We start from the raw sequence: 24,090 nt of genomic DNA on the forward strand, positions 1-24,090 counted from the left end.
TTTATGTTAGTAGTTGATTATGCAGTTATGTCCACAGATGTAAGACATTTGGAAATTGTACATAAAAACATCTTATTTGCATAGAAATTATTCATCATGGCTGACATGCTAAAACAAAAACTAAAGCCTACCAATATTAAGAGACTTTGTTTATATAATAAAGTTTCAAAAAAAGGAACATTCACTCACCATGGACTAAAATCTTTGCTGAGATCAACTAATTTATCATACAATCACAGTTAATCATAATCACTTTGTAGCCTAAAATTTCCATAAAATTCTTTTTAATGAACAATTTTAGCAGGAAAAGTAAACCACATATTACATAATCCATCATGTGATTATAAAAAAAAAAACCTTTTAACTGGGAAGTAGGACATTGAAAAAAACAAAATTGTTGCTATTAAAGTGATTGAAACAGCACTGAAAAACAAAAATACTCTTCTTAAGGTAACAGAACTAACCACAAACTCTATCCTGTTCTATGTTACAGTTTACCTTTCAAATTGGTATACTTTAAAGCAAAATTTGTTACAGTGGAAAAAAACTAACATGTGGAGAGAGTTTTTTCAGAAACATGTACTGTAATACGTTGGCATGAAAGGGTATAATCTGTGTCCTCATCATTCAGTTATAAGACATCTCTATTTTCTGCAGTATTTATTATTAGCAACTGTGGTTCTTTTAACTTAAGAGTCAAGTGTCTCTTTCTAAATATCGTGAAAATTAATCCAAAAAAACGCACTATTCTATTACTCACTCTGAAACTAACCACTGCCCTGGTCTGTGGTTGGTAATTAATACTGAATTTTCAACTATATATGTTTGGTTAAAAAAAAAAAAAAAGCATAACTATCCCCAGATATCAAAACTAACATTTCTTTGGCCCTTGCTGGTCCCCAATGTGTGGATCATTTTAGGCACTTAGGCACATGTGTATTATTCACCATTATCAGTTGCTTTGAATATATCTATCTATACCTGCAGAAATCAGCATTTAATAACTCTGCAGTTCTACTGATAAATAACTGTGTCCTTGCCATAAAAAATTAGATAACAATGTACCATAATTTAAAATGGCACAATGAAAATACCATAATTATACACAATTACTTACGAGATACATATCAATTAGAAAATGAATGAAGCTGATTTGCTTTATCATCTCACCCTTTTAATCTGCTATGTTATTTATATTAAAGATCATCATCATCATTATGCTCAGTCATGTCCGACTCTTTGCGACCGCATAGACTGTAGCCTACCAGGCTCCTCTGTCCATGGGATTTTCCAGGCCAACAGTACTGGAGTGGATTGCCATTTCCTTCTCCAGGGGATCTTCCCAACCCAGGGCTCGAACTCGGGTCTCCCACATTGTAGACAGACGCTTTACCATCTGAGCCACCAGGGAAGTCCTATATATTAAAGATACGTGATCCCAAAGAAACATTTATCCCTCCCTGCTAAACATGATTTATCTTATTCTCTAAAATCTGAATGTGAAACCACTTTTTGGTTACGAGTTAATGATCCCAGCAGGGAAGTGTGCCAGGGAGGGTGGCATTCAGTAGTGGAACAAATAAACAGCGCCAGGCACTGTGCTGAGTACTAGAATTACAGTGATGAAAACATCAGTTCCCTCCCTTGTCCAGAGGAGAGGAGAAACTGAGAAAGAGCTCATAACAATACACATGGTCAGTGCAAAAGAGAGTTTATCCAGCTTGGTCAAGTTGAGGGTGGGATCAAGGGAGACTTTCCAGTAGGGAGACCACACAGGTGAGTTTTAAAGTGGCCAGGGAGGAGGGCTTGGGAGGCTGAAGCAGAGGACGAGATGAGAATTCTAAACAAAAGTACCAGGATGAGCAAAGGCCTTGACGGGTAGTCTCCTCGGTCTATGTGGACAACCACAGCCCGTCTGTGGTTGTCAGAGTAGAGTTGGTGAGTTGGGGAATGATAGGAGATGTGGAGTTCTAATTTTGCAAGGGACCCCTGCAAAAGATTTGGATTTTGTTGTGTAGGTAAGAGAGCATCAGTGAAGAGTTTTAGTAGAGGGTTTCCAAGTCAGATACCCTTTGAACAGCTCTACGTTGACAGGATGATAGAAGAAGTTGAGGTGGACAAAAATTCAAGAGGCCATGCAGGGGACTGCTTCCATAGTCCAAGCAAATATGATATAACTAAGGCAATGGGAGAGGAGACGGAAAGCAGGAAAAACATTTGAGACATGCCTGAAAATCACCAGGATGTTGAGACTGATTAGATGTGATGATGAGCAGGAGGAAAGAATTGATGCTGATTAGATTTCTAGTTGGCAACTTGTACTTTCATGCATCCTTTCTTATATATATAGGCAGACTCATTTTACATAAATGGGCATGTAATTATTGTACAGGTCATCTTCCCTTTCTACCTTTCTCTGACATAAATGATGTTAAAATCTATGTACCACACAAGGTCATGCTATATAGCACAAAGAACTATAATATCCTGTAATGAATCAAAATGGAAAAGAATATGAAAAAGAATATAGATATATAAGTACAACTGATTCACTTTGCTGTATACCAGAAACTAACTGGAATTATATATTGATACATAACATTGCATATCAACTATACTTCAATAAAAAAAAATTCTGAAAATCTATGTTCTTATAACAATATAATATATATATAGGGAAATCTGCTACTGTTTGTTTTGAAAAAGTGATTGGAACCTACACATATGCACATGCACACACCTGTATAATTTATCACTTAAAATCATGATTTAGAAATCCCTAATGGCTATATCCCTTATGGAAACATAGGGAATTTGATTACTCACCTACTGATAAGCTTTACATTCACTTTTTTTTGGCGGGGGGTGTGCCTATGAACAACAATACAATAACCATCCTTTTATGTAGGAAAATATATATATGTACATACACACACATATATATACACTTGTGATATATATGTATATACATATACATTTTTACCCAAAGACTGTAGCAATTCACATTTCCACCAGCAATGAATGAGATCCATTTTCTTAACCTCTAGATTTAAAAAATAATTCACTTTAAGCAGAATAATTTGCTTTTTAAGAAGAGGAAGAAATTTTTAAAAAGGGGGTAAGAGACAAAAATAAAGACAAGGAAATGACTGTAGTATACAAATGAAGACAAAACACATAATAAAAGGAAAATGAACTGAGAAGTCACAGACCTTGGTTCAAACTGTTCTTTTGAGATTTTCACTTATGATACTCTGGACTGGATCTGGGAACCGAAAAAGGACTTAAGCAGAGGAACGGTGAAGTCTGAATAAAGTCAGTTTAGTTAATAGGACTGTACTAATGTTAATTTTGACATTACTAACTAACATTACTAATGTTAGTTTTGACAAACGTACCATATTTGTGTAAAAGGTTAACATCAGAGAAAACCTGGGTGAAGAATTTACAGAAACTCTTTGTACTACCTTCGCAACTTTTCTGTAAACATAAATTTATTCCAAAATAAAAGATTCATTTTTAAGTCTACCAGTTTTAATTAAGATTTTATGATATATAAAAATCACAGTAATCAATATTAACATAAATATCCTTTCCTCTCGTTTTCTGAGATCCTATGGTGCAAGCTGCAAAGCTGTTATTGTGCAAATGTCTTTCAATGAGATTCTTACTTGGTTTATTCTGCTTTGCTCTAAACAGAAATAACTGTGTATTTATAGTCGGCCTGCAAAGTTTGATGGCACATCAACTGGGTTCAAACTCTAAATGATGTGGTAAATATGGGCAGAGGCCTTCTTCCTAGAGAAAAACTTGCTAATTTGCAGATAGTTTGCTTACATAAGCTGTAACAGAAATATATTAAAGAAAACAAACTTTAGATAATGCTAATACACTGCTCAATTATTGATGTATTCAAGAATTCCATGTTGATACTACATCTTTTTTTCTTCTTCTAAGTTATGGAATCTCTCACATCCTTAGCTGCATTAATGTCAGCATTTTATCCAAGTGAAATAGCATCAGCATTTCCTTGGTCACCACAAGAATGAGAAAAACATTATGAAACAGCCAGCCCTCACGGCACATTTCCTTAAGGAAAACAGATTTTGGCTACAATTTCAAACCTCTTACGTTATACTTTTTTACTTTTAGTGGGAAAAGCACACATGCTTTACCTAGGCAGCCAACACATGTGGCTATGTAGTTACATAGTACTAATAGGTACAGCAGGGCAAGTCTAGGGACAGAGAAAACCACACACAACAAAAGCAGCATGACAAATTATCATGGATTCCACTGGGGCTTGGTTCAGTAAGGACTGGTCTGCGTAATGCTTTTCTGTGTTTTCATTTCTATGTTCTGTCTACCAGCAATATCTAAATTTTCATCTCCAAAGTCTTCTCCCTGTTTTCTAAAAGGAAACAATGATTTTTAATGGATAAAATCTGTGCTAGCTTGAGAAGGTGGGGAACCTGGGGTGGGCTGATGGTGTTCCTTCCAGTCCAGCCACAGCCACCACTGGAACAAATGTGAAGCACAACAGAGAAGGGGTGAGCCAGTGAGCTAACAACTGTGAACCTGTTGCCTGAAAGAACTCTTTACACCAGGGACACATCTCCACTGGAACTATGCTAATAATGACCCCATCTCCTATCCCAATACTTCAGCTAAACGGGGCAAGTCTACAGTGCACTAAGTTAAGGATATGGTCTAACTCTGGTAGAACTGGAAACACAGACTAGCAAATCGGTTTCTGCTAGAACTTTACTGTGCTTTTAAAAGAAGTCAGGTGGACAGACAGCTCTTCATCTAGCTCAAACACAAGTGCCAAAAGTGAGGAATGAAAACTGCTATAAAGAAAACAAGGGCTTCCCTGGCGGTACAGGAGTAAAAGAGTCTGCCTGCAATGGAGACGTGGGTTCGATCCCTGGGTCAGGAAGACTGCCCAGAAAAGGAAATGACAATCCCCTCCAGTATTCTTGCCTGGGAAATCCCATGGACAGAGGAGCTGGCCATGAGGTCACAAACAGTCAGACATTATTTAGTGACTAAACAACAACAACACAGAAGAAAAACTGTTACTGGACAAATTAAATCTTGTTATTGTTCAGTTGCTAAGTTGTGTATGACTGTGTGTGACTCCATGGACTATAGCACGCCAGGCTTCTCTGTTCTTCACTATCTCCTGGAGTTTGCTCAGATTCACATCCATTAAGTTGGTGATGCCATCGAACCGTCTCATCCTCTGAGTCCTCTTCTCCTTTGCCTTCAACCTTTCCAAGCATCAGGGTCTTTTCCAGTGGGTGGCTTTTCACATCAGGGGGCCAAAGTACTGGACCTTCAGCTTCAGCATCAGTCCTTCCAATGAATATTCAAGGTCGATTTCCTTTAGGATTGACTGGTTGTATCTCCTTGGTGTCCAAGGGACTCTCAAGAGACTTCTTCAACACCACAGTTCAAAAACATCAATTCTTTGGTGTTCAGCTTTCTTAACAGTCTCACTCTCACATCCATACACGACTACTGGAAAAACCATAGCTTTGATTACATGGACCTTTGTTGGGAAAGTAATGTCTCTGCTTTGTAATATGCTGCCTAGGTTGGTCATAGCTTTTCTTCCAAGGAGCAAGCATCTTTTAATTTCAAGGCTGCAGTCCCCATCTGCAGTGATTTTGGAGCCCAAGAAAATAAAACCTGTCACTGCTTCCACTTCTGCCTCTTCTATTTGCCATGAAGTGATGGGGCCAGATGCCATAATCTTTTTTAATGTTGAGTTTCAAGCCAACTTTTTCACTCTCCTCTTTCATGCTCATCAAGAGGCTCTTTATTTCTTTTTCACTTTCTGCCATTAGAGCGGTATCATCTGCATATCTGAGGTTGTTGGTATTTCTCCTGGCAATCTTCATTCTAGCTTGTGATTCATTCAATCTTGATTCCAGCTGTGGCATTTTGCATGATGTACTCTGCATATAAGTTAAATAAGCAGGGTGACAATATACAGCCATGACATACTCCTTTTCCAATTTTGAATCAGTTAGCTGTCTGGTTCTTGACCTGCATACAGGCTTCTCAGGAGACAGGTAAGGTGGTCTGGTATTCCCATCTCTTTAAGAATTTTCCACAGTTTGTTGTGATCCACTGCTGCTAAGTCGCTTCAGTCGTGTCTGACTCTGTGCGACCCCATGGACGGCAGCCCACCAGGCTTCGCTGTCCCTGGGATTCTCCAGGCAAGAACACTGGAGTGGGTTGCCATTTCCTTCTCCGATGCATGAAAGTGAAAAGTGAAAGTGAGGTCGCTCAGTCATGTCGGACTCTCCGCGACCCCATGGACTGTAGCCTACCAGTCTCCTCCGTCCATGGGAGTTTCCAGGCAAGAGTACTGGAGTGGGGTGCCATTACAATTAAGTCTAAAAAGGATCAATTAAGGTTCCAGGAGAAAGTAGCACTTAAATGGGATCTTGAATGATGATGACAAGTAGAGACAGGAAGAAAAGGTATTTCAAACAGAGAGAACAAAGTATGTACAAAGTGTAGGAGGAGTAAAAGAACATTTAGGAATGAGAATGGGTGACCATTTCAGTGTAATAATATTATGCACTGAATTCTTATGTTCCCCCAGAATTCATATTTTGAAACACTACCCCCCAATGCAATGGTATCAGGAGGTGAGGCCCTTGGGATGTAATTAGAATTAGATGAGGTCACAAGGGTGGAGCCCTCATGAATGGAATTAATGCCCTTAGAAGAGCCACAGAGAACTTGTTTCTCCTCTCTACTATGTGAGAATACAATGAGAATGTGCAGTCTGTAACTTGGAAGAGGGCCCTCACCAGAACTTGGCCATGTTGATATCTTGACCTTGGACTTCCAGTCTCCAGAGCTGTGAGAAATAAATTTCTACTGTTTATATACCACTCAGTTTAGGATTCTTTTTTTCTTTGCTATGTTACATGGCTTGTGGGATCTTGGTTCTCTAACTAGGGAGAACCTGTGCCCCCTGCAGTGGAAGCATGGAGTCCTAACCACTGGACCACCAGGGAATTCCCTAGGATGTTTTTAAATTAGTGGCCAGAGCTAAGACAAGTAGGAATAAAGGTGACTTAAAGGAAGATCATCAAAGATGGATCTGAGAGGCTAAAGAACAGATCTAAAATAGCTTTAAAAAGCATCCTAAGGAATCTGGAATTTATCTGGGAGGACAAAAAGCTTTTGAGTAGAAAAATGATTTAATAGATTTTTCTTTTTAGAGCAGTTTCAGGTTCACAGCAAAACTGAGCTGAAGGTACAGCAACTTTTCATATACTCCCTCCCCATGACATGCATGACCTCCTCCACTATCAACATCCTTCACCAGTGTGGTTCATTTATTACAATTGATAAACTCATAATCATAATCACCCCAAATCCACAATTTACGTTACTGTTTATTCTTGGTGTTGTACAATCTACAGGTTTAGACAAATGTATAATGCCATGTATCATCCAACCACTATATAGCATCACACATAGGAGTTACACTGCCCTAACAAAATTATTCTAATATTTTCAATTTTAAAATAAAAGTTAAAAAAGATGAAGGCTCATAAAGTTTCCCAGTTACCAGGAAGACAGTTTTTATGTTAAAGAAAAGCATGTCTTTTCTAAGGCAGCCAGACAAAGATTTCATTTCCAAAGAGACAGAAAAGCTTATACATTTAGCCTTTATTTTCTCTTCAAGTGTTTGCCCCTTAGAATATAGCACTCTTGAGACATCTTGTAAAGTAATAAGTTATACCCAAGAATTAATTCTGAATTCCTAAAAACCAGAGAAAACTTGATGAAATTAAAATGTCAACACTTTCAGGTTTTCAGAACCCTACTCTTAATCTAGTACTTATTACACTGAACCAAAATGCCTCTCATAATAATCTCCTGAAAAAATTATTTTGACATTGCAAATATGCTATGGATACTGAAAAAATCAGTAAAAGTTTCAGTTGTTTCAGGCTACATTATAAGAAATTTCATTGTAATTGAAGTGGCTGAATTCTTTGAACAATAGTCTGCAGTGATCAAACCTGAAATATTAGATAAGTTTTTTAATCTCAGCCTTCTTTTCCTGATCATAAGGATGATCATAAGGACATGGATATCAACTTCATTTTAGTTAGCTTTGTTGGTAATATTCATGCGTGTGTTTAATTATACTTTTGATCCAAACTGCTACACTGTATCTTTTTGTAATAGGTTCTCTACAAGAAAAACAATTTAGAACTGTAGTTTAGAAAGTAAACACAGTCAGCTATATGGAAGAAAGACAGCAAACAGGAGAAATTAGAAGCACCCAGACCAGTTATACGGCTACTCCACTGGTATAAGGGACATGCGAGCAGTTTAAGTAAGGCGGTGCCTGTGAGAAGGGGAAGGAGGTGGTAGGGTGGATATTAGAAAAGTAAGTCAACAGGATTGGAGACTTATCAGATCTGAAGACCTGAGTAAAAACAGAGTGAGGTCAGCAAATGAGATGGGCAACACTAGTGGGGAACTAGGCAGACAATGAATTCTTTTCAATATGCTGAGATGGAGATGGTGGCAGAGAATTACCATTATCTCATCATAAACCTAGCTACATACTGTTTCACTTTTTAATCGATATAATTTGATAAAAGAAAAATTAAAAGAAAAGAGAAGTCAAGGTTCAGAGTAGGAGAGAAAAAGGAAAATATTGTACTAAGCTGGATATTATTAATAATATATTGCACCACAACTCTGAATGAAACATTTTGATTCTTCACTTAGCACCTTCCCACATTAAAACCCAAGAAAAAGACAAATTTTGATATATCCAAGGAATTCTATTCAGAAACAAAAAGGAAAGAACTACATCTAAGTAACAAAATGAATCTCAAAATAACTATGCTCAATCCTATTCAGAAATAAATGGAGTCCTATTCTGAAATAAAAAGGAGAAAACTACATTTAGGCAACAATATGAATGAGTCTCAAAATAAGTATGCAGAGTAGAAGAAGCTAGACAAAAAAGAGTCCATACTGTATGATTTCATTTTTATAAAACTCTGGAAATACAAACTGATCTATCAGTACAGAAAGCAGATAAGTGGTTGTAAGGAGTGAGGCAGGCATGAGTAGTATTGGGGAGGCACACAGGGAAACTTCTGGAAGACAAGGATATGTGCATTATCTTGGCAGATGTATACATGTCAAAACTTATCAAATTGTGCACTTTAAATATGTATGATTTATTATATGTCAGTTACACTTCAATAAAGATGTTGAAATATCCCAGAAAAAAAGTTTAAAGGACATATTTCTCTTCTCCAGTCAGTCTTCTTATTTTCAGTGGACATTCTTTAGCTTTTTATAGCTGAATTCTCCTTCTAAAGTATCCCTTTTTCTCCCCATCAGTCAAAGTTTTAAAACTCACAACAATAAACAATTCACTTTGAAAAATCAAAACTCTAGGTCAATTTTATGAAAACTGGTAACTTTGGCCAACACAAACCCGTGGCTTCAATGAGTAGGATAACTGTAAACCAAAGCAAAGAAACATGGAGTTATTCCAAGTAAAGTATTTCTGTCATTTCAGGACTGAAAACTAGTCAATGGTTCCCTCAACCCAACCCACCCTCCAGTATTACCTCTGAAGCTTCCTCAGGGACTAGCCAATATGCCAGGTTAGGAGGTACTGCACTAATTTAAAAATTTCCTCTTAAAAGTACCTATTAAAAGTACTATAACCAGAATGTACCTTAAAGACATCTTCTCTAAAAAATGATAAACTTATTAATTCTGTATTGACAATAACTTGCAGCTCAAATTGGTTTTCAGTTTCAAAGCATGTCAGAAACAATGACAATTTCCAGAAAGAATATGCAGAAATTAACTGGAACCTTGAAAGTTCAGAACACTTTATGTGAATCAGTAAGTGGCGTAACTTCCTTAATAACCTCCATGTAGGCAATGAAAGACAACAAGCAATTCATCTCTTAGCTTTGATGAGAAAGCTTAGGTTCACATCCCTGCATCTTTGATCCACGTGTTCCAGTGTACTGTCCAAGCTGGGAAGGCCATCACTTGCACTGGTGACTCTGCACCTTAGGGAGGTAAATATCATAAGGAAAAAACCGACAGAAGCCTACCTGGTCAGGTCAGTATATCAACTCGTACGTTCTAAACACCAAGAAATGACAGCCATAAAATCTGTATCTTGGTAGGACTTGAAATGTAGACCAGCTAAACAGTTTACATTTGAGATTTCCTGTAGTCTTATTATTAGGATGTTAAAGATACTGGGACATATGGAGTGACCAGGAAATGACTGATACAGAAAATTTAAAGGCCATTAAAGAAAAAACTAAAATATAATACATATATACATGTATTCAGAATCACATTGCTGCTGCTAAGTCGCTTCAGTCATGTCCGACTCTGTGCGACTCCGTAGACGGCTGCCCACCAGGCTCCTCTGTCCCTGGGATTCTCCAGGCAAGAATACTGGAGTGGGTTGCCATTTCCTTCTCTAATGCATACATGCATGCTAAGTCGCTCCAGTCCTGTCCAACTCTCTGAATCACAAAATGCTTTGAAATAACACATTTTCTGACACAAGGTCCTTAGCTTGCTCACTTTCCAGGTAACAGGGCTAGCTCATTTATTTATTCATCAAAATCAAAACACCCCCTTTGAAAACAGGTCTCCTAAATTTCTCCACTGACAGCACTCAACTGTGTGACCTTAAAAAGATTATAGATGCTCTCTGGACTAAAAGTGTGTGATTCTAAGATGTAGAGAAACCAAGAGTTTGAATCTCACATTGTCTATGGCTCCAATAGCAAGACCAAAGAAGGTTCCACATAATCCACACTTCCCTTCAAGCAGCCTGGCTTGACAGCCATGAATTTCTAAATTATTTTTTAAATGACCACAGTAGAAGATTACACAAAGTATTTGATATTCTTTAATTTGCTCAAGTCTTCCAGAATATAATCTGTCCTCATTAAGCCTCTAGAACACATTTAAGCAGCCAGTAGTGATGGTTTTCTCCTCCTACTTTTTAAAGATAATGATAAAAATGTTTTACATACCTATGGGTGAAAATAACTGCCAAGTAACTGATACTCCTAAATACACATTAAAGACTCCTGTTATTTTAAAATACATATAAAATGTCATTCTAAGAATGACTATATATGGCAGTCACTGATTGATGCTTTGGCACCAGAACAGTTTCACAGCTAGTTGTTTCAAGCAAACACTAATTACTTTAATTGACCTTTCCAAAAAGTTCTCAATCCATAGCAGCAAGGGATAAATGCCTTCAAAACTGAAGCAGCATTGGGTACTGTGAACAAAAATAACTTTGCATCATTTTTAGGGATAAGAAAGTAGAAAATAATACTTGAGATACTCTGTATTTAAAAGTTACATTATGACACAAAACAGAAAACAAGAAAACCATGGAAGTTCATAGGAAAATACAGCAGAAATACCATCCCCCTGAAAGCTAAAATAAAGCAGAAACACCCCCAAAAAAGTTGAGAGCTTGTTCTCTTTGGTGAGGCTAGGGTTGATCTACTTTCTTTTATACATCTATTCAGTTTTATAACGGCATAAAAACCTACATAACTTAAATAGCTGACCAAACTTAGAAGGTGTCCCTTCACTCTAAATACTATTGAGATTAAAGTCACAAAGATCATGACACCAAAGCAAGAAGACACTGCGACAGAACAGAATTTTGTGAACACTCTAGCAGATTATACTCTGATACTAAACTCACCAAAGAGACCCTCCTCCTTAAAACCTACAATAACAAAGAATGTACAGTAACAGTCATTTCGGCTCACATCGCACAGCTGAAACCTGGTGCAAATAACCCCCACTTATTATAGAACCTCAAACACTTATTCTCTACCACGCCAACACTCTCGAAGTCTCCCCAGCCCACGTGTACACTTTCGGGACAGAAAGGATGGATTTAATTGTCCCTCTTCGAGAACCTTACTTAGAGTCTGTACTCGTAGGGGAGTATGAACCCGAGCCGCTGACCGGATCTTCAGGATCATAATCCTGACGATCTTCTTGTGATGAAGGGTCTCCAGGGAGTCCCTCTGGGCTCCGAACCGAACCGCACAACGGCAGAGACGCCATCAGCAGGGATGCCGCTGCTAAAAGCAGAGTAATTCAAACCCCGCATCTACTGCTTGCCGGCGCCGCCATGTTGCCTCCTCTCGGGAAGCGAGCGGGGCCACGTGACCACCAATCCTCAGCTGCAATTGGTGGCAGCTCAGGTTGCCAGGGAGACGGGGAAGCTTCTTGGAGAGAACTGAGATCCACAGAAAGGAGCCAATGAACTAAAATTTCTAGGACATCCGGGAAGAATGGAAGAAGCTAAAACTTAACCACTTACGCTCCCCGAAAGACACTCATTTGGAACAGCTTAACTTGCTAAAACTAGTGGAGGCCCACTGGGTTTTTTTTTTCTTGCAGTTTGCACTTTGTTGCTACGCCGAAAGCCTGTCCAAAACCTTAGATGGGCTCCGCCTGGGTTTCCCTAGAGTAAAGGAAAACTACCTTCTACCTCTCTGTACGTGCTTGGAATGGACGCTTTTAAGCAATGCCATGTAGGTGTTAATGTAAATATGCGCCATTATTTCTTTGGTTTTCTTACTGTTTCACAGAAGTAAATATTTTCACAGTTCTTCCAAGCAGATGTTGTAGAGGTGCTTCAAATTGGTGCCAATATTGTGAAATCAACTGCGTGTTCATTTTCTAGCTGAAAATTTTATAATTTGATGAAGTGTTCTCATCACCGAAGTCCGAAGTGTACACAGGTAAAATTTACCTGTCTTTTGCGAATACTTGCACCAACTATTTTTGGAATGTACAAAATAATAGCACTTATTTAGATTCGGCCATTGCTCTAATTACTTGTTCTATTCATGGGTATATGAACATACATGAACTAAATTTATCTATACAAAAATAAGGAAACTGAAGCTTAGAGAGGTGTTATTCATCTTGTTTATGGTCACACGGGTAGCAGGAAACAAAGCCAACAAGAGCGAAGTCATTAACCATTAGATTATATTTACTCCTCAGCACCCAGTAATTCAGCTATTCAGTTCAGTTCAGTTCAGTCGCTGAGTCGTGTCCAACTCTTTGTGACCCCATGAATCACTGCAAGCCAGGCCTCCCTGTCCATCACCAATTCCCAGAGCTTACCCAAACTCATGTCCATTGAGTCGGTGATACCATCCAGCCATCTCATCCTCTGTCATCCCCTTCTCCTCCTGCCCCCAATCCCTCCCAGCATCAGGGTCTTTTCCATTAGAGATGAGTAATTCAGTATTAGAGATCTATTCTGAGAAAATAAGAGCTGCAAATAAAATTTATAAAACTTATAAAAATAAAAAGCTGAAAGCAAGCTTAATGTTCAGCAAAAGGGTAAAAGTTAAATGTCTTTATATATAAAGTATGATCAATATTATGATGTTAATAGAAATGTTTTCAAAAGCAATGCATGGGAAAATGTTCCTATTATAGCTGTTAATTTTTTAAAAAGATCTTAATGTTATTTTATGATCTCAATGGATGAGGGCTGGGGATTCAACTTAAACTATATGGGTAGATGGTAGAGACTGAAAGATGAATGTGCAATTCATAACATATAGTGTACTGTGGTAAATACAGAGTTCTAATGGAATACCCAAAGGAAAACAAACTTGGGACATGTAGGGCCACAGCAGATTTCTTAGAGGAAGGCTTAACTTATCTTGTCATTACAGAATAGTATGTTCCAAACAGTGAAGAGTAGTGAAAGATGAGTCATCCCATAGCCCAGAGAGATATATGCATATATATTGCCCAAAAGAACCTGGGCAGTAGCCATTAAATATTTAAACTTTCAAGCTGCAATGTAGTTTCATTTGTCACATTAAATTATGTATATTTGAATATCCTAAGTTTAATGGTTTTAGGGTTAGGGTTAGACGCTTGCTCCTTGGAAGGAAAGTTATGACCAACCTAGATAGCATATTCAAAAGCAGATACATTACTTTGCCAACAAAGGTTCGTCTAGTCAAGGCTATGGTTTTTCCAGTGGTCATGTATGGATGTGAGAGTTGGACTGTGAAAAAGGCTGAGCGCCAAAGAATTGATGCTTTTGAACTGTGGTGTTGGAGAAGACTCTTGAGAGTCCCTTGGACTGCAAGGAGATCCAACCAGTCCATTCTGAAGGAGATCAGCCCTGGGATTTCTTTGGAAGGAATGATGCTAAAGCTGAAACTCCAGTACTTTGGCCACCTCATGCAAAGAGCTGACTCATTGGAAAAGACTCTGATGCTGTGAGGGATTGGGGGCAGGAGGAGAAGGGGACGACAGAGGATGAGATGGCTGGATGTCATCACTGACTCGATGGACGTGAGTCTGAGTGAACTCTGGGAGTTGGTGATGGACAGGGAGGCCTGGCGTGCTGCGATTCATGGGGTCCCAAAGAGTCGGACACGACTAAGCGACTGATCTGATCTGATCTGATCTGAATGGTTTTATTTGTATTGATTTCTAAATTTGCTTTTTAATAATTGTTAACTAGCTACTGAATTTTGTTTTGCAGTTTATTTGTATTAATTTATAAATTGTTTTTATCTTATGAAAGAGCTGTAAAACACAGAGCTTATACCTGCTTATTTTAAATTAGAGTAAAGTTTGTCATCCCTGGAAATCTGTAAGTCTTTCCTGAAAAGAGAAGTCCACATACCACAAATATTAGAAAACAGGGGACTAGTTCATAAAGGGATAAATGGGTAAAGGGATGATGACAGAAAGAGATGGCACCTAAGGAACAGATGGAGAGATATGACCTTGCTCAACACCTCGTCTCTGAAGTTGGTACCCAGAGGAGGGTGCAGGTGTGGATGCTGACTTGCCAGTGGCACTCAGGAGGCTAAGGCAGTCTCCACGTGATGGTGTTTATTTTCTCTAGTAGTTAGAAGACAGTCTTGCCAGGTAAAAGTGATGGGGAAAGTAATGGAGTCAGAAGCCTCAAGAGAGTAGAGTCCGGAAAGAAAAGAAACATATTTCCATCAATATTGAGTACCCCCCACCCAAATAAAGGTGTATTACTTTTAAAATTAGAGATACTATTAAAAGGTGGAATTGCTATAATAGTTATATTGTGTTTCATCTTAAAACATACATATTCTCACCACAATCCCTAAGATTCCATTCTAAAATTAAAATGCTTTCAGTGCCTCTTTAATAAAGTTAGACTTTCCTCATTTTAAAAGCACCTTATTGGAAATTAAAAAAAAAAAAAAAAGACATTTTAAATTTTAACAAAGGCGCTAGTGGTAAAGAACCCACCTACTAATGCAGGAGACATAAGAGACACAGGTTCGATCCCTGGGTTGGGAAGATACCCTGGAGGAGGAAATGGCAACCCACTTCAGTATTCTTGCCTGGAGAATCCCATGGACAGAGGACGTGGCAGGCTATAGTCCATAGGTTGCAAAGAGTCAGACATGACTTAAGTCCCTTAGCATGCATGCACACATTTTCTACTATAAATAACACTTCATTTTTTTCTATAAGCATCTGATAATTTCATACCCTGCTCATAAGTCACAATGCCACCCCATTAAACAGAGAATAAAATCCAAATTGTGAAGTCTCTAAAAACAATACCTTCCAGTTCTACAAATAACTGAGCACTAATATGGAATTAGAGACTTTATTTCCTACTATACATTAATCAAGTTAATCAAACTGTCGAACTTAACTAATCGACACATCTTAACTGAGATGCTTGTTAAACATACAGCTTTAGGATCCTACCCCACTTCAACAAGATCAGGATCTCCAGGGGAGGAGCCTGAAAAGCTCTGTTTTGAAAAGTAGCCCTAGTGATCCTCAAGTTAAAGGAAAACTTGGGAAAAACTGCCCTTAGCCTTCCTTTGGTTCTATGCTTCCTACTTACAGGCCCACTGACCATCTCCTAAACAGGAACCCATTCCCACCTCCTAGTTTTGAGCCTGGCAGCAGAACTCTCCCTGCCTTAGAAACAATCATGGGTTTAATCTTGAGTGAAAAATCTCTCCACACTTTACTTTTCCTACCTGTGAGTTAGGATATCGGTACCTATTTCACAGGACTGTTGAATCCAATGAGTCAATGCATGTAAAATACCTAACACGTAAAGTGTCAGATTTTTTTTAACTCTTCTGTAGATCATTTACTCACGCAGATCTCTCACTATGGAATGCTGCTTATCCAAAACACTACATTTTCCTTCAAGATCCAATTTCGAGTTGTATTTTTTGCAAGAAGTCTCCCCAGGCTCTTTTCCTACCTTAGTAAGAATTCCTCTTTCCACCTTCCCTTTATAACATATCACATAAAGTTCTAATTAACTGCCAGTCTGCCTAGTATCTAAATTATGTAGGAATACATCTATATTTGCTACCAAATGACAATTCCTAGAAGACATGACTTTTTTTTTTTTCAGTCTTCTATCTTACATAAGGTTGAACCAGGGCAAGAAGTGTCACATAAAAGTATATCTTTAGGAAAAGTTCTTTCACACTAGGTAAGTATTTGAGTTATGTCAACTTAATTTCCATAAGTTTAATGAACAAAATTCCTCCCCCTCCCCAGAAAAAGTTTTCCCTTTGCCTGATCTTTCACAGAAGAAGAAATAATAGCAATCCTTTAAAATTCTTATTTAAAATTTGAGGGTAATCTGATTTCCACATTTCTAACTTTATATATCATATTTAACTAAATTAATATTTGATACCATTAGATGTATTGGAGAGGATGAAGAATGGAAAAGAATTTTCAAGGACTTTGTAAGAATACTGACTTTGCAGAAAGACTCAAAAGATTTAGGTTCTTTTTTTTTTTTTGTGGCTGCACTTGGAGGCTTGCCTGGTCTCAGTTTCCTGACCAGGAGCTGAACTCTGGGCCATAGAAGTGAAGCCCAAAATCCTAACCAGTAGGCTACAGGGAATTCCCAGGCCTAGGTATATTCTTATTTTCTGTTCCACTACAAATAGCCAGCCATCTTCTGAGGCCCAAATATGTTTAGTTTAATACATGAGACATCAGGTCCTTATTCCATTGATTACCATCTCAACTAGGCAAACAATACAATACTGACATAAAATACACCAGATAAGACCATAATTAAATATTTAGTATCTTTAGCAGGTTCAAGAGCTCTTTCCTAAATAGTAATATAAGCTAGCAATGAGAACTAAATGAAAATAGGGCCACAGGAGGTCATGTCCATTAAAAAAATTTTAATTGCAAGATAAAAACTCATGTAACAGAGGTCTATTAGGAACTAATTAATATTGCCTTAATTGTGAAGATGGAAATAGTAATTCATGAGCTATATAGTAATACTGACAACCACAGTCATTTTAAAATCATGAATAATTAACTGGTAGACTCGGCAAAATAGCATTTTAAAACCTGAGACTACATAATGTGGAATTTTTCAAATTTGGGATAGATTCATAATACATAACATTTCAGCAATCTCATGTTTATAGAATTGCATTATGATGGAAAATTTCACTTTCCTGTATAAAAATTGAACTACCTATAAGAATGCATGGAATTTGTTCTAAGATCATGCATACTGCATCTGAACAATAATGGAATATAGATGAGAATCTAGAAGTGAGCATAAAGCTAACTAAAGTAGATGGCACAAAGCTGAACCCAAAACCCAGTTCACTTACTCCTACTATTCTCATTTCATATTTTCATTTACAAATTCTAACAAATTTGGTGAACTGTTCTACTGCCATAGATCAGTAGCTGACAATCAAAACAGGAATACACAGCAGTAAAAATTCTTAATGCCTGACAATCTGCTGATGAAGAAAAAAGTGGGAAACACATGAGATTTACAAAAACCATAGCTTCTAAATGAGCGTCAAGTACCCTCAGTAATATCTTTAGAAAGTCGCTATCTGTCAAACACTACAATAATAACAACTATGAAAATGCTTGATAATCCATAAGCGCCATGCATTCCCCAGTTAGGGGAGCCAGGTTCTCATCCTGATTCTGGGACTAATAACCAACTGACTGTGAACACAATCAATTTCTTCATCTGAAGACAGCAATAATAATCCCTGCCAACTATACAGGGTTGCTAAGAACTAAATGAGATAAACTTTGCAATTTAATGTCTTACATGTTAGGAAATAGAGCAGTGTGTGATATATACTGTATTTTCAAAGAGCTTTGATCTTACTGATTTTAGTTTTTACTTTTTGAATTTAAGAGGATATTTTATTCATCAGGATTATTATCTAATGGGACATCCTTTACCCCTGAGACTTCTGGATAGTTGAAGTATTTTAAAGATGCTTATTTTGCTGTTGCCAATTTAGGTCATCAAACATTTTCAGAGATTCACATTTAGCTCACTTCCTTTGAAGCATCAAAATGCTGGCACTCTAGCCTGGACCAGAATAATACATTAGCCTTTAGGCTTTGGACAAAAGTCACTTAGCTGAATTTTCTCAGAGTGTTTAGAAATAGGTATCCTTTTGTGTTTTGTTTTAATTTCTTAGGGATTACTTGTAAACAGAATTCTTTTTATTTCATAGAACTTTCATTTTATAGAGCATTTAAATATCACCTGAAGTTTACCCACCACTCTGTAAGGTGGATATATTACAGAATGAACAGGAAAGTATAGACAGGTTGTCTTGCCAAGTCCCACAACTATGTAGTATGTAACAGAATAGGACTCCAAGGGAATGAGTAAATTGGAGTAACCTTGTGCACACATTTTTTAAAAATCTGCAAAATTTGAGTGCTAATATTATTTGGGTACTTCCTATAATCAAGATTGACACAAATATTTATTGATTTTATTTAAGTAAAATACCTGAGAAATGCAATAATGAAGCTTTGAGTCCCTGACTCAAACAACCTGTATGTAACTTTTTATCAAAAAACAGAATAGCTGAATATTTTTTGCCGAGCTATTGTTTCATTTTAATACTGACATATTTTGAAGCTAACACCTCATGCAGAGAAAAATTTGGCACTTTGCTTCAGTCTTTGTTTGGCTGAAGTATCTTTTTCAAAAGCATAGCAATTTAACGCTTTACATTTTGAAAACCATATTTACAATGGAAAATATACAAGTAATTAAAAAATAAACACTCAGAAGAATCATCCTTTAAGATGTAAAAATAGAATAGTCTTCTATTTTCTCTTGTCTATAAAATTTCTATGGCTCATGGCTACTGGTTTCTTTAATGCAACTGCTCAAATTTTGTGGCTATCTTACAAGGGATGTTTTAAAGGAAAAACATAAAAATTTTGTAAGACTGATATAAAAACATAGGCCACGCACTGGTCTAGAGCTTGAGAACTGTGATGATAAATGAGTGTAATTTAAAGGTTATCTGACTTCTCTAATTTCTATTATATTATGTCTCAACAAATCTTTGCATATACTAGCAAAAGACATTTGATTATACATAAACTTGTGTGAAAATCTATCTTCATTAAATGAAATAGAAACATCTATAGATGTCTGAAATTTTTAAATAAATCTGTTTGAAAACAAAAATAATGTATTGCAAAAGCAGAAAGATTTTCAGAGAATGTTAAAAATAGAGAATTATTAGCCATCATATTGACAAAGACACTTACAGTTTCAGATCCCATTGGTTCCTATAGCATGTGGGAGCAGTTATTTGTAATTCAGATAAAGTAGCTTTTCATATACTGAGCAGGTTTATTCCAGAAACACTCCACTACTTACTTCTGAAATAATCATCTCAGTTTTGATGGCTATAGTTTAAACATGCTCTTTTGTCCCGGTTCATTCAGACAGGTTTGTGCTTTGGATCCGAAAGCCTGTAGTGTTAGTCAGTTTGGAATTTTTTGGCACCTGACATTTAAAACATGAAGGAATTCTGTTGCATCAGAGTTTTAAGCATTTAAAACAAACAGTCCTCCTGACTTTATCAAAGTCATGCTGTGAATGAATTTCTAGTTAATACTTTGGGGGCTTATTCCTGGACTGTAATTTTATCAAATGCAGGGAGAATTGTCTTTGGGAATTTAGCAGAATCCCCTTTTAGTTGCTCATTTGATAATATTTTATTGTTTATGGCAGGGGCTCTCCAGGGGGAAGAAGAGAAGAAAACCAACTGTGGAAAATTGCAGGTTTCAGAAGACAGTTTTAAAATCGAAGAGACCCGATTTCTTCCTTGCACGATGTCTTTCTTCTTTACTCACACTTCTAACAGAACAGGATTTCTACAGCTCATATGGTTTTGTACAAAGACTTAAAAGGGTCACATGAAACGTTTGCAGATGAGAGAACTCACATAAGCCTCCCCCTGACAGTTACTTACTAAGCGCCACTTACACTTTCTCCCTACAAATGTATTCAAGAGATACTTTTGATATATTTCTAAAAGAGTTTTCCCCACATTATGTCTTACCAAGTCCAGGCTTTCCTAGAACTAAAGCAGCATTAGCTGCCTGGCCTTTCAACCATTCTCTCTTAATCTTAGAATGGAAAGAGAATTTGCTCTCCATGTGAATTCTTACTTTTTCTTCCATAAACCGCTTACCGTTACCATGGGATTTAATGTTTGTTAGTCCATTTTTTATAAAGTTTAAGGTTAGACAAAGTAAATGACTACATTAGCAGTTTACCGGCAAGTTGGGATTCTCACCCTTCTGAGACGAGCTCACGTTTCTTTTGTGCAGTTATGTGTGTGGACGCGCATCCGTGAATCTATATGGGTCTGTGGTGGTGGCACGTAGAATTTAGAATTGTTAAAAAGTAGCTCCTTCTAATTCAGATCACAACCAAAATCCAAACAAAACTCTCAGCTCTTTTTTTTTTTTTTTTTTTTAATCCTGGAGAAAGTTTAGAGGTGTTGAAAGAGCAGCTTGGCTCCCCCCCCCCCCCCCCCCGCCGTGTATAGTAAGAAAGTGATGTATTTTGCAGTGAAGTGGATAACCAGGTCCCGCGCGGAGGTAGACTCCCCGCGACCAAATCGGGTGAATCCGAGGCACCCGATTCTGGAAGGGGTGGAGGCTAGGACTCAACTCCCATCCGGAGGACCGCACGGAGAAGAATCCCAAAAGAGACGTTCCCGGCAAGACCCCGGAAGGAAAGGTCGCCCCTCCCCTCGCCATCCTCCCCGGGAACGAAGGGAGGTCTTTCGCCGAATACCCCGGCCCAGCACTGACCTGTGTAAGAGGACGCGCTGCACAGAGTCCAGGTCCTCCAGGCTGTGGGCGGCAGGTTTGGGGATGCTGGCCCTGCCCACCTGAAACATGCCCACTGCAAACAATCGCTGCAAAGGCGCACAGCAGATATTAGGCGCAGAGGTCGGCGAGGTCTCTCCCGGGGCGCTCGAGGCGCCGCCTGCCTGGGGCACGGCTCGGGCCGCCGCCGGGAAACCGAGAGCTGAAGGAAAAGGCTGCCCGCTTCCGTTGCGAAAGAACCTGGGACTGAAGGGCTGAGGTGTTAGCGAGCGCCCTCCCTCTCCTTCGCCCTCGGGCCAAGCTGCGCGGATCTCGGAAACCCCAGGGCCCGCGGCCGGACCGCCCCTGCGCCGGAGGACCCGGGCAGATGGGCGCTCTGTCGGCCGCCACCCCACCTGGGGCTGACCAAGTCCGGGGCTCCCCGCTTCCCCGTCTGGGCCCCTCGCCCCTCCCGCTTGATCGAGCTCTCAGCAGGGTCCCGAGCGCCCGCGGCCAGCCGTCGAGCGTCTCCAGCCCCGCGCCCGAAGCTGCGCTCTTTCGCCGCCTAGTGCTCTTCAGTCTTCCTTCTCGAATCGCAAGGCTGTCCCAGGCGAGGGACATCCGTGTCCACGCACCGCCCCCAAGAAGCTACCACCTGCAGCTTGGAGGGCCAAGAACAGGAAGAGTAGAGGGGCCGCTGAGGGGCTCGGAGGCATGAACTGCTCCGAGGGAGGCCAGAAAACGAGTAAGGGAAGCGAGTTGGGTAACCGTTATTGGTGGGAGTTTACATTCTGACTAAAAAGACCAGTTACATTCATTCATCCAGGTCATCGTATACGTTATTACTTGTCATGTGCCAAACTGAATTTTAGTCTTTGGAGATACAACGATAAATAAAAAATAGTGGCTGCCCTGCCTAGTATAGACCCTTTATTCTCTTTTTGGAGTCCATTTGCTTTAAAAATACACTTGACATTAGAATATAGTGTCTAGGAGAAAATCTAGATGACCTTGGGCATGTAATGACTTTTTAAATATAACACCAAAAAGCAATCTATGAGAGAAATAGTTGATAAAGTGGACTTCATTAAAATTAAAAACTCCTCTGCAAAGGTGCTGTCAAGATAATGAGGGAAAAAAGGCCAACACTGGGAGAAAATGTTTGCAAAAGACATCTGAAAAAAGATTGTTGTTCAAAATATACAAAGAACTCTTAAAATCAACATAAGAAAAGAAACAAACTGATTTTTAAAGATGGGCAAAAGACCTGAACAGACACCTCACCAAAGAAGAAATTTAGTTGTCAAGCAAGGTATGAAAAGACGTTCCACATCATATGCCATTGTGCATATTAGGAGCTCTGTCACCTCCAACTCTTTGTGACCCCATGGACTGTAGCTCATCAGGCTGTTCTGTCCGTGGAATTCTCCAGACAAGAATGCTGGAGTGGGTTGCCATTTCATTCCCCAGGGGATCTTCCCAACCCAGGGATGGAACCCTGGTTTCCCACATTGCAGGCAGACTCTTTACCATCTGAGCCACCAGGGAAGTCCTAATTAGGGAACTGCAAATTAACACAATGAGATACGGCTACACATCTGTTGGAATGTCTAAAACACAAACACTGGCAACACTATGCTGGTGAGGATGCGGAGCAACATGAGTGTTTGTTCACTGCTTATGGGAATACAAAATGGTACAGCCACTTTGGAAAAATACTTCAGCAGTTTCATACAGAATTAAACCTACTTTTACTACACAACCCAGCAGTCACATTCCTTGGTATTTACCAAATGAGTTGAAAACTTGTTCACACAAAAACTTGGAACAAGGATGTTTATAGAAACCTTATTCATAATTGCCAACACTGGGAAGCAACCAAGATGTTCTTCAGTAGGTGAAAGGAAAAACAAACAGGGTACATCCAGACAATGGAATAATATCTAGTGTGAAAAATAAATGAGCTGTCAAGCCATGAAAAGACATACAGGAAGCCTAAGTGAGAGAAGCTAATCTGAAAAGGCAAAATACATTATGATTCCAACATATGGCATTCTGGAAAAGGCAAAATTATGGAGACAGTAAAAAGATTGGTGACTGCCTGAGGAGGGAATAAATAGGCAGAGCACAGAAGATTTTTAGGGCAGTAAAGTATTCTGCACGATATTATAATTGTGGATAAATGGAGAACACGCTGAAAAATGTAGTTTGAGTTGAAAGATACTACTGATTGCAGATTACAGATATAAAGAGTAATAGATTAATTTTAAGACGTAGAATTATTAAATGGGGCTTAGCTTTTCATTGTAGGATTTCCAAATGTCATTATCTGCAGGATTTTTCTGTTGGGTCAGTGTCTTGAATCCTGGCTGCCGGTGTTTTGGGAGCCAAGTGAATGAAGAGGTGAATAATGAAGATCTCATCTCTTAACATACATTGACTTTTACTTAATCCTTCTGTTTTGAGTAAGGTACCTCAGTTCTGCCCTACACTCTGCCTAGTGGCCTTGAGTCCAAGAGTTTCAAGAATCTGAAAATGTTCATATCTTTTAATTCAGAAATTAATCCCAAGGAAATGATAAAAAATGAAGGTCATAATGTTCATCATACTATATTACCACAGCAAATATATTAAAAATATAGATATCCAAAATTAGTGTAACTTAAGTAGGTTAAAGTCTATTCATACAGTGAACTAATGTGTATTTATTAAAATGAAATTTAAATAGAATGGTTAATGACATTCAGTTAGGAAATTGAATGCATATTCACCAAATCTTAAAAATGGTTACATCTGGAATTAGAATTGAGTGACTTTTATCTTCTCCTTTATGCTTTCTGTACTTTT

General features: G+C 38.4%; 1 protein-coding gene across 4 annotated transcripts in view; it reads right to left on the reverse strand.

The window, feature by feature from the left end:
* INTU (inturned planar cell polarity protein) overlaps nt 1–21,421 on the reverse strand; it is a 92,018-nt gene extending 70,597 nt beyond the window's left edge. For 2 of the 4 annotated variants that reach the window (XM_059876012.1, XM_005217555.5), the window contains exon 1: nt 12,005–12,239. In XM_059876012.1, coding sequence (XP_059731995.1) covers nt 12,005–12,150 — 146 coding nt within the window. In that variant the 5' untranslated portion in view covers nt 12,151–12,239. Of the gene's footprint in view, nt 1–12,004; nt 12,240–21,246 lie in introns of those variants that run through there. The other 2 variants (XM_010813739.3, NM_001205855.1) reach the window with 2 other exon arrangements.
* Nucleotides 21,422–24,090: the final 2,669 nt, after the last annotated feature.

This window comes from Bos taurus, chromosome 17, assembly GCF_002263795.3.
Source record: "Bos taurus isolate L1 Dominette 01449 registration number 42190680 breed Hereford chromosome 17, ARS-UCD2.0, whole genome shotgun sequence".
Taxonomy (NCBI): domain Eukaryota; kingdom Metazoa; phylum Chordata; class Mammalia; order Artiodactyla; family Bovidae; genus Bos; species Bos taurus.